At 46.4% G+C, this 16,075-nt stretch overlaps 2 protein-coding genes across 9 annotated transcripts in view; one reads left to right on the top strand and one right to left on the bottom strand.

The window, feature by feature from the left end:
- Nucleotides 1–7,678, top strand: part of OXA1L (OXA1L mitochondrial inner membrane protein) — a 29,901-nt gene extending 22,223 nt beyond the window's left edge. For both annotated transcript variants that reach the window (XM_047796013.1, XM_047796014.1), the window contains 7 exons: nt 5,218–5,361; nt 5,615–5,700; nt 5,887–6,051; nt 6,673–6,777; nt 6,867–7,029; nt 7,121–7,201; nt 7,288–7,678. In XM_047796013.1, coding sequence (XP_047651969.1) covers nt 5,218–5,361; nt 5,615–5,700; nt 5,887–6,051; nt 6,673–6,777; nt 6,867–7,029; nt 7,121–7,201; nt 7,288–7,415 — 872 coding nt within the window. In that variant the 3' untranslated portion in view covers nt 7,416–7,678. The remainder of the gene's footprint in view (nt 1–5,217; nt 5,362–5,614; nt 5,701–5,886; nt 6,052–6,672; nt 6,778–6,866; nt 7,030–7,120; nt 7,202–7,287) is intronic.
- Nucleotides 7,679–8,136: 458 nt separating this feature from the next.
- The window catches only part of SLC7A7 (solute carrier family 7 member 7), a 36,634-nt gene continuing 28,695 nt past the window's right edge, over nt 8,137–16,075 (bottom strand). For 5 of the 7 annotated variants that reach the window (XM_047796007.1, XM_047796008.1, XM_047796009.1 and 2 more), the window contains 8 exons: nt 13,920–14,045; nt 12,719–12,863; nt 11,159–11,282; nt 10,796–10,899; nt 10,411–10,507; nt 9,247–9,396; nt 8,871–9,053; nt 8,137–8,664 (listed from right to left, as the gene is read on the bottom strand). In XM_047796007.1, coding sequence (XP_047651963.1) covers nt 8,539–8,664; nt 8,871–9,053; nt 9,247–9,396; nt 10,411–10,507; nt 10,796–10,899; nt 11,159–11,282; nt 12,719–12,863; nt 13,920–14,045 — 1,055 coding nt within the window. In that variant the 3' untranslated portion in view covers nt 8,137–8,538. Of the gene's footprint in view, nt 8,665–8,870; nt 9,054–9,246; nt 9,397–10,008; nt 10,335–10,410; nt 10,508–10,795; nt 10,900–11,158; nt 11,283–12,718; nt 12,864–13,919; nt 14,046–16,075 lie in introns of those variants that run through there. The other 2 variants (XM_047796011.1, XM_047796010.1) reach the window with 2 other exon arrangements.

Raw genomic sequence — 16,075 nt, 5'->3', positions numbered from 1 at the left:
TTTCCACTAATCTGTCCTCCACCTTGCTTATTCGTTCTTCTGCCTCCTGTAATTCTGCTGTTGGTTGCTTCTAATGAATTTTTATTTCAGTTATTATATTTTGCATGTCTGCTTGCTTAAGTTTTAAATCTTGTATATTTTTGCTCAATGTTTGCTGTAAATTATCAGTCTTTGCCTCCAGTTTATTTCCAATGTCTTGCCTCATCTTCACCGTCATCAGTCTAAAGTCTGATAATGCTGATAATCTCCAGATCACTTAGCTGTTTTTTGGGGGTTTTTTCCTTCCTCCCTTATCTAAGTCATAGTTCTCTGCCTTTTCATTTTGTATAGATTTTTGGTGTGGTCTCCTTTTTGCAGACAACAGAATTGTAGCCTCTCTTACTTATGGTGTCTGTGTCCCCCTTATGCCTGAAGTTGGTGTGGGGGCTTCTTGCGGGCTTCCTGATGGAAGGGGCTGGTGCCTGCCAACTGGTAGGTGGAGCGGATTCTTATCTCTCTGGTGGGTGGGGCCTTGTCTCTGCGTGGGATTGATTAGAGACAGCTATGGGGAGGGGGGGGGCTGCAATCCCACCTGAATTATTGTTTGTCCTGGGGCCTCTCAGCCCTGATGGGTGGGGCCAGGTATTTCCAAAATGGTCACCTCTAGAGGAACACACACTGACGATTATTCCCAAGACTTTTGCTTCCAATGTCCTTCCCCCACAGCAAGCTACAGTCACCCCTTGTTTTCCCAAGAGATCCTCCAAGAATCTTAGTCAGGTCTGACCCAGATTCCTGTGGAGACTGCTTTGCCCTGGGACCCAGTGCACATGAAAGCCTGTGTGTACCTTCTAAGAATGGAGTCTCCATTTCCCCTAGTCCCATGGAGCTCCTGCACACAAGCCCCACTGGCCCTTAATGCCAAGTGCTCTGGAGGTCCCTTCTCCCAATGCCAGATCCCCAGGTGTGGGGACCTGACATGGGGCTCAGAACTCTCACTCACATAGGTGAGTCTCTGATATAGTTTCTTGTCTGTGGGCCACCCACCCAGCAGGTTTGTATCATGTAATAGTCCCCCTGCTGTCTTGATGTGGCCTCCTCTTCATCTTCTGGAGTAGGATATCTTTTTTTAATAGTTTGCAGTCTGTTTGGTTGAAGGTGGTTCAGCAGTTGATTGTGATTTCGTTGCTTTTATGAGAGGTGAGCTCTGGTCCTTCTAGTCCACCATCTTAATCCCATCTCTGAGAAATTTCCCCTCTCATCTTTATGATTTCCTTTTTTCTGCTGACTTTAGGTTTTGTTTGTTCCTCCTTTTCTAATTTTTTTTTAATTTTGTAGCCGTACCTGTGGGATATTGAAGTTCCCAGGCTAGGGGTCAAATTGGAGCTGCAGCTTGCAGCAATGCCAGATCCTTGACCCACTGATTGAGGCCAGGGATTGAGCCCATATCCCCATGGATACCAGTCGTATTCTTCACTTGCTGAGCCGAAACAGGAACTCCTGTGGCCTTTGTTTTAAAGTCTATTTTGTCTGATGTCAATATTGCAACTCCCACTTTCCTGTCATTTCCATTCGCATGAAACATCTTTACCAGCCGTTCATTTTCGTTCATTTCACTTTTCCTTGGCCCTAAGGTGAGTCTCTTGTTGGCAGAATATTTTAGGCTCTTGTTTTTTTTATCCAGTCTGCCACTCTGTCTTGATTGGAGTATTCAGTCTGTTGACATTTAAGGTAATTATTGATAAATACGTATTTATTGCCATTTTCAACTTTGCTTTCCGGTTGATTCTGTTTCTCCTGTGTTCCTTTTTGTGTGTGTGTGGTTGCCCTGTTTTCAAGTATGTTAACCCCTTCCTATATCTGCTTGCTTTAGCATGATAGTCATATAGGCTCAAATACATTCTTTGGATGTTCTTTTTTACATCTTCATGTTTATCCTTTGGTTTTTCCTTGTGTTTATTGTCACTTTTTTTTTTTAAGGGCCGTACCCACAGCATATGGAGGTTCCCAGTGTAGGGGTCCAATCAGAGCTGCAGCTGCCAGCCTACACCACAGCAACGCAGGATCTGAGCCACATCTGCGGCCTATACCACAACTCATGGCAACGCTAGATACTTAACCCACTGAGTGAAGCCAGGGATCCAACCCACAACCTCATAGTTCCTAGTCGGATTCATTTCCATTACACCATGACGGGAACTCCCAGGTACGGAAAGTTTTCAGCCATAATTTCTTCAAATGTATTTTCAATCCCCTTTTCTTTTTCTTCTCCTTCTGGAATCCCGATTATATGTAGATAATTATATTATCCTATAGATCTCTTATATTGCTTTTATATTTTTTCATTTGGTTTTCTGTCTGCTGTCCTGATTGGGTGATTTCCATTATACTATCTTCCAAGTCACTTATTCATTCTTCTGCATTATTCAGTCTGCTCTTCAGTGCCTTTAGCTCAGCTTGTGTCTCTGAAAATGAATTTTCTCATTTTTCTTGGCTCCTTATATTTTCTAGTTCCTTTCTAAAGTAATCTGCATTACTGTTCATACCTGCTCTTAATTCATGCAATATTTTCATTTGTTTGTTTTTGCTGTTTAGGGCCGCACCCGCGGCATATGGAGGTTCCCTGGCTAGGGGTCAAATTGGAGCTACAGCTTCCTGCCCACGCCACAGCCACAGCAATGCCAGATCCTTAACCCGTTGAGCCAGGCCAGGGATCAAACCCACATCCTCATGGATACTAGTTGGGTTCATTACCACTGAGCCACAACGGGAACTCCTCCTTCAGTATTTTCATTACCTACTTTTTGAACACCGTGCCTGTTAGACTGTAGAGGCCTCTTTCATCGTTTCTTCCTTCAGGGAAATTCTCCTTTAGCTGGGGATGGTTCCTTTGCTCATTTTGCTTATAGTTTTCTTATTCTGAGTTTAAGGAAAACAGTTATCTACTGTAGTCTTAGAGGGTTATTTATATATAGAGAGTGCTCTTGGATAGTTTGTGAGGTCTTACTGATTTTTTGGTTTGTATTTTGGTATGAGGGCTTTTTTTGGTTTGGATGCTTGCTGTCACTTTCTTCGATATGTACAAGCTGTTATCCCCTTGATCGGGGGTATGCCAGTGTACAGCCTGTGTGTGCTTCCAGATGAGGGCAATAGGCAGGGCCTCTAGCCAATGCCTTGTTGCTGGGCCTTTGACAGTGGTGAGGACCTGCAGGGAGGTGGGGGCAAAGGCTGCTCCTGGTTGCCATGGCCCTGGGCAGTGGCAGTGATGCTCAAGGAGGTGGAGACAGCTCCCAGAGCCTTTGACAGCAGTGAGGCAGGGCATGTGTGTTCCCAGGGGAGTGAGGGCAATGGGTGGTACTTGGTTGCAGTGCCCTCCTTGGCAGGTGACTGGGGCCACAGGTGGTACCTGTTCATGGGACACAGTAGTGGTGATGAACCACCCCCACCTCTGGAGTCTGAGATGGCTGTCCACACAAGAGGTGCCCCACTGCCCAAGAACCCACAGATGCCCAGAGAAAGATGTTCTATGGTGTTCCTGCCCCTCCTTCTCTCACTCCTCCCAACAATGGCGCCTTGCTTCTCCTTCAGGCCCAGGACTCCTCTTGTACTCACTCTGCTGTGATGCTCCACTTCCCAGCCCTTTCAGGGAGAGCCAACCCTAGTCCTCTCCCTGGAACTGACCCAAGTCTCAGCATCCAGCCCCCACCTTTGTGTTGTGGTGTCCCATGCAGTGGTATCAGTGGTCTGTGCATCTCTCTTGGCTTTGCCCTCCTCAGTCCTGGTGCTGCACTTTAAGCTTTTTCTCCGAGACTTTGAGGTTCCCTGTCTGTCCTAGCTCTTTCTCCTTTCACAGCTCCCTCTCAGGAGTGATGGTCCCATGTTAATTCCTGTTTTCTCTTTTTTTTTTTTTTTTTCTTTTCTACCCCCACCCCACCACCCCTTTTTGCTCTGGAGGGTTTCTTGCCCTTTTTGGAGGTCTCGGGTCTCCTGCCAGAGTTCAGTAGATGTTCTGTGTAAATCTTTCTACAAGTGTATGGGTTTTGGGAAGTGTGTTTATGTGGTTTTTTGTTTTGGGGTTTTTGTTTGTTTTTTGTTTTTTTTTTTTTCCCTCGCTTCTTAGGGCCACACCTGTGGCAGATGGAGGTTCCCAAGCTAGGAGTCGAATTGGAGCTACAGCTGCCAGCCTACACCACAGTCATAGCAACAAGGGATCTGAGCCACGTCTGTGACATACACCACAGCTGACAGCAACGCTGGACCCTTAACCCACTGAGTGAGGCCAGGGATTGAACCTGTGTCCTCATGGATACTAGTCAGATTCATTACCGCTGCGACCACAACAGGAACTCCTGTTGTGGGGGGTTCGATGTGTTTGTGTGAGAAGGTGAGTGTCAGGTTTTACTCCTCCACCATCTTGATCCCCTTTCTCCTTGATCCCGTACTACCTTTTCTCCTTCCTTTTGTAGATACTATTTAAAAGAGTGTTCTGGGCGAGTTCCCATTGTGGCACAGCTTAACTCCCGTCTCTTTCCACTCCACACCATCCACCGTAATGTCAATAAAGCCTAAAGCTCTTATCTCCCCCTGGCCTTTTCTCAATCCAGGCCCACTTGCTTATCTATAGATACATAAACTAAATAAACAGTTTTTGGAATGATCAGGAATGTGAAGTGTAAGAAAAGAATAGGAAGAAACTAAGCGGTAGACCACCAGATTACCTCCTACTCCAGAGATTTCTAAGGACAGTGGCTTTCATTCTTCATTCTTGGGAGCCCCAGCCATCTATAAAAGTGCTTCTGCATAAAGCAAAGGCCAGAGCTTGAACAATCCTGTAGTCAGACTATCTCCTCACCCAGGGCGGCTTGATTTTATTTGTTATGTATATTGGGGTTCCACTTAAGAGTCGAGGCAAAAAGGATTCCATTGGTTATAGAAAAGTTTAGAAACCACTGATCTAGAAAAGTGGCTTCTGTCACCTACGTTTTTGTTCAGGGAAACAAACCAGATTCCTGGTCATTTGCTTAGAGAAGTTAATGCCAGACTTTTGATGTCAAAGCAGAAGACTGAGACTCGAAGGAACTAAGTCCTACCCGTGTCCTTTGTCTTGGGGCCCGTTGGCATGAATCAGAGGGTAGAAAAGTCTGAGCTAAGAGACCTTTTCAGTAGGACCTAAAAACCTTCAGCCTTGTAGCTGCAGAATGCTTGAATTTCACTCCAGTCCTCGTTTGTGTTTTCCAGGTACAGTCCTTGCCCGTTGCCTGGTGTTTCCTCTCATCGTGAAGGGCCAGCGAGAGGCAGCCAAGATCCACAACCACTTGCCAGAGATTCAGAAGTTTTCCGCTCGAATCAGAGAAGCCAAGTTGACAGGAAACCACACTGAGTGTGAGTCAGTTAAGAACGAGCGTGGGAGAGGACCAGAGTTGCCCTTTCCCTGCCATTCAGCCAAGGGGGAGGGACAGCCTAAGTCAGGAGTTGCTACAGTCGAGCAGGTTCTGAAGATTCACCTGTTTCTTAGGCCTGATGCTTCCGGTGACTGGCCCGGGTCAGTTAGAAATCTCACGGGCCATGTGATGAGGATGGTCACCTCCACCAACATAGCTGTTAGCCCAGCCATTAACTTCCACTCCCTTTACAGTTTACAGGGCCTCCTCGGAAATGACGTTCTACCAGAAAAAGCATGACATTAAACTCTTTAAACCTCTTATTCTGCCTTTGACTCAGGTGAGCAAATATACATTTCCCTTCGTTAACTTCATCTAGAACCAGTCAGATTATCTCCTGTTTCCTGTGCTCTAGACCCCCAGAAAGCAGATGGTGATGATACTATGCTACATGGGTTTCAGTAATGGAGTAATGCCAATGTCCCCTCTGCTAAAGGGTCCTGACACTGTTTATCCTGTACCATAGGCCCCGATCTTCATCTCCTTCTTCATTGCTTTGAGGGAAATGGCCAACCTTCCTGTGCCCAGCCTGCAGACAGGTGGTCTCTGGTGGTTCCAAGATCTCACACTATCTGACCCCACCTACATATTACCCCTGGTGGTCACTGCTACAATGTGGGGTGTTCTTGAGGTAAGCTCAGGTTTGCCAAGTGCCAGACTTGCACAGTGTGGGGACTGAGGGGAAAGTAGTTGTACAGAATGGTCATTCTTTTCGAGTTGATGGATAAGAAATATGAGCTGGGAGTTCATTCAGTGGTTAAGAATCTGACTACAGCACCTGGGGTCACTGCAGAGGTATGGGTTTGACCCTCAGCCCAGCATAGTAGGTTAAAGGATCCAGCATTGCTGCAGTTGTGGCAGTGGCTCAGATTCAGTCCTTGGGCTGAAAACGTCCCATGTCCCACGGGTGCAGTCATAAAATTCTTTTTAAAAAAGAGGAGTTCCCTTCATGGCTCAGCAGTTAACAATCCTAACTAGGATCCATGAGGATGCAGGTTCAATCTCTGGCGTCACTCAGTAGGTTAAGGATCCAGCGTAGCCGTGAGCATGTCACAGATGCAGCTTGGATCCCATGTTGGTATGGCTGTGATGTAGGCCAGCAGCTGCAGCTCTGATTCGACCCCTAGCCTGGGAACTTTCATATGCCATGGGTGTGGCCCTAAAAAAAAAAGAAATCTGAGCTAAATGCAATTAAAATTGACATGCATTTGCTATTCTTCCTCTGTGCTTCTTTTTTTTTTTTTTACTTCAGTTAGGTGCAGAAACTGGCATGCAAAGTTCTGACCTTCAGTGGATGAGAAATTTTATCAGATTGATGCCCCTGGCAGTCTTGCCCATAACTATCCATTTTCCCTCTGTAAGTAATGGTTTAGGGGCTGGCTCCAAGTCTCCTGGCAGTCTGACCAGGATGCAGCTTCTGAGTAACTTCTCTTCCTTCTCGTGCAGGCAGTGTTCATGTATTGGTTCTCCTCCAACATGTTTTCCCTGGGCCAGGTGCTTTGCCTCCGTATTCCAGCCGTCCGCACAGTACTTAAAATCCCCCAGCGTGTTGTACATGACTCTAGCACATTACTTCCACGGGAAGGCTTCATTAAGAGCTTCAAAAGAGGTAATGGCCTGTTCTCTGTGAACAAGACACCGGGGAAATGGTCTAGAAGTGGCTCCAGGACTGAGTGATTATCTCACTCCTCTTCACACAGGTTGGAAGAATGCTGAAATGGCACATCAGCTACAAGAGCGGGAACGACGCATGCAGAATCACTTGGAGCTAGCAGCCAGGGGTAAATAACCCTTGCAGGCTAAATTCTGCCGTTTGTTTCTTCCTTTCCTTTGTTCATTGAGATTTTTTTTTCTCCTCTTCTCCCAGGTCCTTTACGCCAGACCTTTACCCACAACCCTCTGCTACAGCCTGGAAAGAATGACCCTCCCATCACCACTAACAGCAGTAGCAACAAACCAAAGGCAAAGCATCCCTGGCGTGACACACTTGGCTGAATTCTGTTCCCTGCTCGTACTGGCAGGAACTCTCTCTCTTTTCAGAGAAGTCAGCCTTAGAATGAGATTTGATGCTGGGTCCTTGCCCCAGACCTAGAAACCGTGGGACATGTTGATCTTCACTTTAAAAGTGGATTCTGCTCCAGACTCTTCCACCTAAGTGTAAGAGAGCACTGGGGAACCAAGTGATCTTCCCATCCACAGAGTTAGTAGACCTCTGTACTACCCTCTGCTTTTGGATGCTTATTAAACAGGGAAATGGATTGTGTGCTTCAGAAAAAAACAATGGGTTGGGTGGTGATTGCTCTTGCTGGCCTGTGTTCTTAGGAGGTGTCTCAGTGTTGTAACCTGGCATGAAGGGCTTAGATGTGTTGTCCTGTCCATACTTACCGTATAGTCAGAAATACGTCTGTTAAGTGGAGATTATATCTGGAGGAACCACATTCATTTATTCCAAGATTATATATAAAAAGTAGATGTGCTCAAGTTTTTAATCATAATTAAGAACAGAAGTTGATAGAGCTTTTAGCTAACAAGCTAATATTTTGCTATAGCAGCTTAGGTGTTTTCTTCAGTAGAGATGGTTGTATCAGCTTTCAGCATTTGGCTTGAGAGGGAAGAAATACTCAGATACTTTCTACAGACGATTGTTTCTAGTGTTCCTGCCAGGCTAATGTGAGCTGTCCTCAAGACACTATATAAAAATGAAGCCACTGAGAGCTCAGGATCATACCCTTTTATTGCCCAGCACCTGTGACAGTTTCATGTCTCTAAAGGAGACTGGAAATTTGGAGCATTATTGGATCTTTCAACAGAAAAGAGGAATGGGCAGGCACCCCAGAGGTGAGTGACTATCTTAATACATGGCAGCGTGCTGCCAGAACAACCAAGCCCACACCTGGCATGCTCCCCATCACAGTCTGCTTTATCATCCCTTTAAAAGAAACCTGGAACAATATGTAGCAAAACAAATAAATTACTCTCTATTTCTCAAAAGGCAAGTTCAGAGGTTGGTGAAGCTGCCTAGGAGGCTTCTAGTAGCTGCCTCCAATGAAGTGAGCTTTCCTTTCAACTTCTTGGCTCTGGCTGGTAGGAGATAAAAGAGGCCCCTGCTTTCCACATCTCAAGATTCCTTGTGATGTTTAATTAGACTTGGGATCTTGTTGCTTGAGCATCTCTCCTCCATCTTCCAAATCCATCTCTGCAGCAACTGACATACACAGGACCTGAAGGTACCATGTGATGGATGCTACAAAGAGAAGTTTGAGTCAGAACTGAGAAGAGGTCAGGTGGGCTGAGTTCAAGTGGCACTGAATGGGACTAGGCCTGGGGGGGACAGTTAGGCCTTAACAATAGGTAGGCACTATAGCAAAGACAACTTGGGAGACTAGATTTGCAGAAAAAGCCAAAAAAAAAAGGATAAGAGCTGAGCCAACTTGAGGATGCAAGGCTTACCCACAATCCTGCGGAGACAAAGAGGTCGTTTGTGTTCTGGCACTCTGATGATGAAGAAATAAAAGGGCAAGCCTGAGAGGGCAATGCCAATGCCGATAAGGGAGTTGATGGTATCACTGTAGAGTGGAACAGCCACCAGGAAGATGGTGCAGAGGCAGAAGACAATGGGAAGAAAATGCTGAGCTGAGGGCACAGAAGAAATACCTGAGGTTAGACAGCTCAGGACAGACCGCTAGGGTGACCCCAGCTGCCTGTGAAGAGCAGAGCTCTGAGCCTTTTTGCCATCCCCTTCATCTCCACAGGGTACCACTCCCAAGTCCTGGGCAAAGGTTTCTGAGTAGTCCCCTGAAGCAGAGGTAGGATGGAGAGGGGTTACCTTGAGAGGACGAGGCCTGTCAGGCTCCTTCCAGCGCAAATAGAGCTGACCCACGATAGAGAGCCCCACGAAGAACCAGTAGCTGAAGCTGTAGTAGTTGATGAGCTGGAAGATGTCCTCCACGCACAAGTAGATCAGCGCCATGAGACCCTGCAGGCACAAGCCCATGTCAGCTTCTCTCACAGCCTTTACTATGCAGGACATTCCTCACTCTCCTTTATCCCCCACAAACCCACCCCCTTGTCAAGTCCTCAGTCTCCCCAACTGTCTTCCTACCCCCTTTACCACCTTAGTTTCAGCATCTCCCTCCTTTTCTATTAAGTCAGTAGCTCCTCAGTTGCTTTTCCAGCACATTTTTCAAACTTGTGCTCTTTTATAACTATATAGGTTACTTCTCTATACAGCTCAAAACAATTCCTCAAATAGCTTTTGCTCCAAACTACACCTCCAGCTCTTACCTCCTAACACCCAATTCCATACTGCTTCACCTCCAGACTCTGATGCCATTTCTCTTAACCTAAAGCCTATCCATCTCTACCACTGGCAACCCTAACCTTAAAAATCCACTTCACATTCACTTTCTCTAAGAAGTCTTGGAAGTTCCTGTCATGGCTTAGCAGAAACGAATCCAACTAGTATCCATGAGGATGTGGGTTCGATCCCTGACCTCAATCAGTGGGTTAAGGATCCTGCATTGCCGTGAGCTGTGGGTAGGTCATAGATGCCACTCGGATCTGGCATTGCTGTGGCATAGGCCAGCAGCTGCAGCTCTGATGAGACCCCTCACCTAGTAACTTCCACATGCTGTGTGTACAGCCCTGAAAAACAAGTCTTTCCTCATTCACCCTCTACCCACATGGAGGTGAATGTTTTTCCCCTTAAACAATACATCACTGTGCCACAGCAGTCATTACAGTATATTCCATGACTTTTATGCCTTATCCTAGACCAGCGGAGGTCACCATTCCTTAGAGAAGATGGTTCTCTCTCAAGCACCACTGCAGCAGTTTGCAATGTCTTGCCCATGGTGGATGTTTCGTCAATAGTTTGATTTCGTCAATAGAATCTTCTCTAGAGCTTCTGGGAAGCTAGAACAGTTTTATCTATTGTTACGAAAGTTTCCTCCACCTTCAGGCTTGCAGCCCCAATCTTGAGATCACTTACATTGAAGAGCAGAGCAGGTACCGGTGTGAACCGCTCGACATGAATCATGCAGATGGTATCAGGGAGATGGCCTTCTCTTGAGCCCACAAAGAAAAGCCTATTTTGGGTGAGATAGGAGAGGCTAAGAAATTCGTGGGACACCAGGTGTGGCCATGTTCACATGCCACAAGGCCCCCCATCTCTGCCTATTCAAAAGGATTTTAATATGGAATAGAGCTCAATATTGAGATTTCTGAGAACTGTAGGTTGCTGATGGGAACAAGAACAAAGGGGTTGTGGCGATCATGTGGGGAGTTCCGTGATTAAATTCTGTATCCTGTAAGTTCTACTCTCTCCTGGTATATAGCTCTTCACCATATACCCCAGTAAAAGATGCCACTCATACCTAGAAGCAGCCACAATGGAGGCATTGAGGCCACCAAAACAGGATAATGCAACTGCCACTGGAATTGTCCAGTTGAATATTCCAAAAATCTGGTCTGCAAAAGTCTAAGGAAAATGAACAGAAAAGTCATTAGCAGGACCTAACAGGGATGGGAGGCAAGGAAGGACAAGTATGCCCCTAGGTCCCCCCTACTACCCACCCAACCCTTCTTACATGGTGGGCCTAATAGGACTTTCCTGCAAGCCCAATATACTACGTATACTCCTTTCAAGGACTACCCCCTTTGGGGGACTTTCAAGAGCAGCAAGATACCCAGAAGCCCACAAACACACCCTCACCCTTCTGCTAGTGAAAATCCTTTACCACAGCAACAGCATCACTGGCCAGGATGTCCCTCATGTCTAGCACAGTGTAATAGGCCACGTTGGTTAAGATGTAGATGATGGTGACAATGGGCATGGAAATGCCAATGGAGAGGGGCAGATTCCTACAGTCAAAACAGAATGATGGACACATTAGTCCCACAGTCTCCCTCATTCTCCACTTCTCTCTGCTACTCTCATCTGGGGATGAGGCCAGCCCTGGCATTTCCCCAGTGCTTTTGCCTTTGAAGTTGCCTAAAATAGTGGCTTAGGATCTGAACTCAAGAACTATAAGAGCATCAAGTGAAAGGAAATGTCACATTGAAAAAAAGGCCCACACACAAAAAAAGGAAAAGGAAAAAGGATCAACAAAGAACTATGTCACAGCATAATAATCGCACAGGAAGGTTTTATGTGGTTTTTGTTTTACATCTAGAGGTCAGGATTCCTTCTCTAAGGTTGTCAACACTGGGAAATTTGTCTTAAGTATAAAAGAAATTATGGAGGTAAATTGTGAAATTTAGCATCTCCAGAAAATCAGACGGGCCCTCAGTAGGAAGAACAAAACATGTACCTGAACGAGCAATCTGGGAAATGTCCATTCCCCCAACCCCCTGCCTTAGAGAACCTTGGATGCCTTTCTAACCAGTGGCAAAGAGAAAGAGACCTTTCAAGGTTCCTCTGGCCCAATAAAGCTATGATCTTTACAGACTCTTTGCCATGAGACTGGGAGGAAAACAGGAGAGAAGGGTAAATACTTAGGTCATTCACCTTCTGTCCGGCAGGTGGAAGCACCACCCAGGCCTTGATCTGCTGTTTTCTGCTCCCAAGGTTGCAACACTGGATATGTATCAAGAGTATGTTTTGTTTCTCAAAGCCAAAAGGAGTTTATTATTATTTTGGCTTTGAAATTTACAAAAACATCTCCCTGGCAAGTCTTAGTTCCTAAAATCATTGAAGTTTAGAACCAGGCTCTGGAAAACATATAACCCCCCTCAATTACAGATAAAGATCAGGCAAAGAGATGACGGGATTCCCACAAGGTCATCCCACAAATCAGTGGAAAACTGGTCCAGGCCCTTTCACTCTTCCCTCACTGTTCTTTTCACTCTACCTGACTGCAGAGCAATCCAGAGTAACAGTGGGTAATATCATTGAATGACTGAAACAATGCCATTAGTCAATATGAATTTGAGAAACAAGGAAGGGATCAGAGGAGAGGAAGGTTTATGGTAGTCTTTGACCTAAAGTTATCTATATAGGGATAAGTGTGAAAAAAAATCAAAGTATTTTAAATATACACAAGCACATGGTACAACCTGCTTTAGTTAATACAGAAATGCATGAATATGAAAAGGCCTGTAAAAAATTTTTTTTAACCTAAGAAAGTTCACCTCTTAGCTGTTACTGTGATCTTGGTCAAGTTACTTCTCAACCTCAGCCCTCCCATCCATTAAATGAGGCTGATAAAACTGACTGGTTGTGGCATGCTGTCTGGCACACAGCAGAAGCTCAATAAGTGGTGGCTGTTGTTACGGAAAGTTGATGATGAGGTACCTACCTCTCAGGATTCTTGATCTCTTCAGTGACATAGTTGAGGGTGTCCCAGCCCGAGTAAGAGAAGAGAGCTGAGTAGAGTGCCAGAGCGATGTCACCCGTTGAAAATGATGAACCCTCAAAGGCATTCTCAAAGTGAGTCGAGGCTCCTGGAACCCAGAGAACACAGAAAAGCAGGAAGATCAGTGGCCTACACCACAACTACAAGGTGACCCAGTAAAGGAGAGGAAGAATGTGACAATAGGAGGTGTGTGGCCTAGAACTACCCTTGCAGCAAGGGTACAAGTGAAAGAAAAGGGAGCAGAAGACATACATCTACAGTAACCAGCCAGAGTGCAGGGGGCAGCACAGGGATCTCGACAGGAAAGACCCCAGTGGATTTCTAGGGTGAAGAACCACCACGGAGCAGAAGGGCTGGAGAACAGGAGGGATGCAGTTCTGTTTGCCCTCTTTCTAACTCCAGATAGCTGAAACGGGGTGGAAGAAGGGCAGGGCTCCGTGTGCCCAGCCAGCAGTGTAATTACAGGGAAGGAGTTCACCCCTGGAAAGAGGAGTGAGTACAAGAGGTTCATTCTGTTGATTCCCAAGGAGCTAACAATCATAGCCTCAGAATGGGGCTCGACAATCTTCAAAAGCCAGCTCCGGCACAAGGCTGCCAGCCCTTTTGCCAGGATGAACCTCCTCTGGGAGGCAGCACACACAGGAGTAAAAGGATAGGCTTTGGCATCAGTCTGCCAGGGTACAAATTTCAGCTCCACTATTTATTAAGCTAGGGGCTTCAGGGAGTTCCTGTCGTGTCTCCGTGGTAATGACCCCGACTACTATTCATGAGGATATGGGTTTGATCCCTGGCCTCGCTCAGTGAGTTAAGGATCTGGTGTTGCTGTGAACTGTGGTGTAGGTCGCAGACGCAGCTCAGGTCCTCCATTGCCTTGGCTGAGGTGTAGGCCAGCACCTGTAGCTCCAATTCAACCCCTAGCCTGGCAACTTTCATATGCCACAGGTATGGCCCTAAAATGACAAAAACAAAACAAAACTAGGGACTTCAGCAAGATATTTAATTCTGCAGCATCAGTTTCCTCATCTATAAAATGGGACTAATAATAGTACCTATTAAATGAAACCATGCACAAAGGTCAATTAGAGGAGTATGGCTCATAGAAAATGCTTCACAAATGTTAGTTGCTATTCCTATTATTTCTTACCCTGACCAAGTCTAACAATGCCTGCGATGATGATGATGATCAGTGCCAATACTTTAGCATAGGTGAAAATATCTTGTACCAGGGTTCCCCACTTGACATAGGCACAGTTAACGAAGGTTAGGAGACCTGAAAGAAAAATAATACTGATTGGTGACTGAGCCTACCATCCGGAGGGCCTTATTAAACTCCCAAGCAATGTTTCCTGTACCAGTCACCAAAATAGACCCTTTGGCCAAGGACAGAAATGTTTGGGCTCTGACCTGCTCTGCACTGGAAACTTCTGCCACCGTTATCATTCAGAGGCACTTGCTGAGCACCTGTGTACATAGCACCACACACAGACACACACCCTCAGCTCTTACACGGGAGACATACAACAAAGTGTGGATTTGCTTACACACAAAAATGTTCACAGCAATAGGAGGCAACTGTTAGCATTACAGGATTAATGATGTGTTACGGCTGTTGGCTCTGAAAAGTCACGGTCTCTCCCCCTCTCCAGCCCTGTATCCCCCCTTATATGGACCCCAAGATCCAGCACGCTAATGCTGTGGTAATACTGTTAACCTTGACAAGTCCTGTTGTGACTTATCCAACGTCTGGGCCAGCAGGTCAGGATGTGTGGCCAGGATTAGGCTGGAGGCCAGACTTCCTGCTACCGCCAGCCAGCTCAGCTGCCTGTTTTCATGCCTGGAAAGATTCTTGGAGCCAAGGTTCCTATAGAAAGGGGACAGGGCATTTTTCCTGACTGGACAATGCAAAAGTCAGAGCCACAAACATTCCTCAAGTCCTTTTACCCTGGGGAAGAGGCAATCATTTTATCTGGACGAGCTCCAGTAAAGTTCATGACTTGCCCTTGGAGCCACGGTTCTTAACCTGGAACTTCCACAAAGACTGAAATATGCCCAAAGTTTATGCATTTTTCTAAGAAAAATGTCCATAACTCATCAGAATCTCAGAGAAATCCGTTACCTTCCCCCCCAAAAAGCTATGAACTGCTACTTCAGATGAAGAAATTCAAGAAGGGAGGCCCACACGTTCTGTAAGGTTGACTGATAGCCCCGGGATGTGGTGGGGAAGAAAGCTGAAAGAAACAATTCTGAAATTCAGCAGAATATTCCTCAATCCCTCACCAACCTCTTAAGCAAGCAGGCAGACACGCAGCCCGTACCTTCCCCGCTGCGGCAAAGTGGACCGCCTCTCTGCTCCCTCCTGCCCAGCTCAACAGCTAGAGCACAATGAGGGTTTAACAGCCCTTCTCCCAGCAACTCCAAAGGCAAGGTGAGAGCCAGCCTGCCTCACCAGTGGAGAAAGTGCTGGGCTTGCCTGCTTCAGGCCACCAGCACAGTCACAAGTACTCGCTGTCTCAGTTCTGGTAGTGGTGTGGCCCTCAGTGTCCCCAGTCCTCCTGTTTTGTTGTGTCCTGGTCTCGTCACACTCTGGCCCAGAGCCGCCTTCATCCTGAGAGGTCGGAACAGCTGTCTGACCTTCTGTCACCCCCTCCCTGCCTGCCCAAGTTCTTTTCTGCTCTTCCAGAAAGGGGGCATTCCTATCCCAAACAAACATTTGCCTTTCTGCTTAATAAACAAGACAATGAACAACCAAACCTTATCACAGGGCTGGGCAAAAATGCACCCATAACTGCAGGCCAAGGCAGGGCTAAGTTAATAATTAAAGACACAAGCATGTAGTCTCCCAAGCACCCCACAAAATGGCCAGACCTTTCAAATCTGCTGATCCTCCTCAGCCGGTCATCCGTCCTTTACTCCCCATTGAACTTCTGCCTCCAGCTATTGAACAACCCTCTTGCCCCTTCTCTCTTTCCTGTAACCTCTACCCCTTAGCCTCGGGCTCTGCTGCTGACTTAACAAACATAACCCAAGCCAGGTTTGGATTAAAAACACCAGGGACAACTGAAGCCGCCATATGCGCAAGGGAATGGGATCCCCTAATTAAAAGGTGTGGTTAGCCCTTGGGGTCACCTGGGAGCCCACACCAAACTGGGATAGGCTTGAGGCTCCAGGGACTATTTCTGGTTCACAGTCAGTCTGCAGCCATGTGCCACAGGTTCTATTTTCAGCTTTGTTGAGGGATGTGGGCAGGGAAAAGCCAACTCATCCTTTACTACAACAAATTCTGAAAGAAAATACATGGAG

Source organism: Phacochoerus africanus, chromosome 9, assembly GCF_016906955.1.
Source record: "Phacochoerus africanus isolate WHEZ1 chromosome 9, ROS_Pafr_v1, whole genome shotgun sequence".
Classification (NCBI taxonomy): domain Eukaryota; kingdom Metazoa; phylum Chordata; class Mammalia; order Artiodactyla; family Suidae; genus Phacochoerus; species Phacochoerus africanus.
The sequence above is the reverse complement of the archived record's forward strand: the minus strand, read 5'-3'. Positions and strand labels throughout refer to the sequence as shown.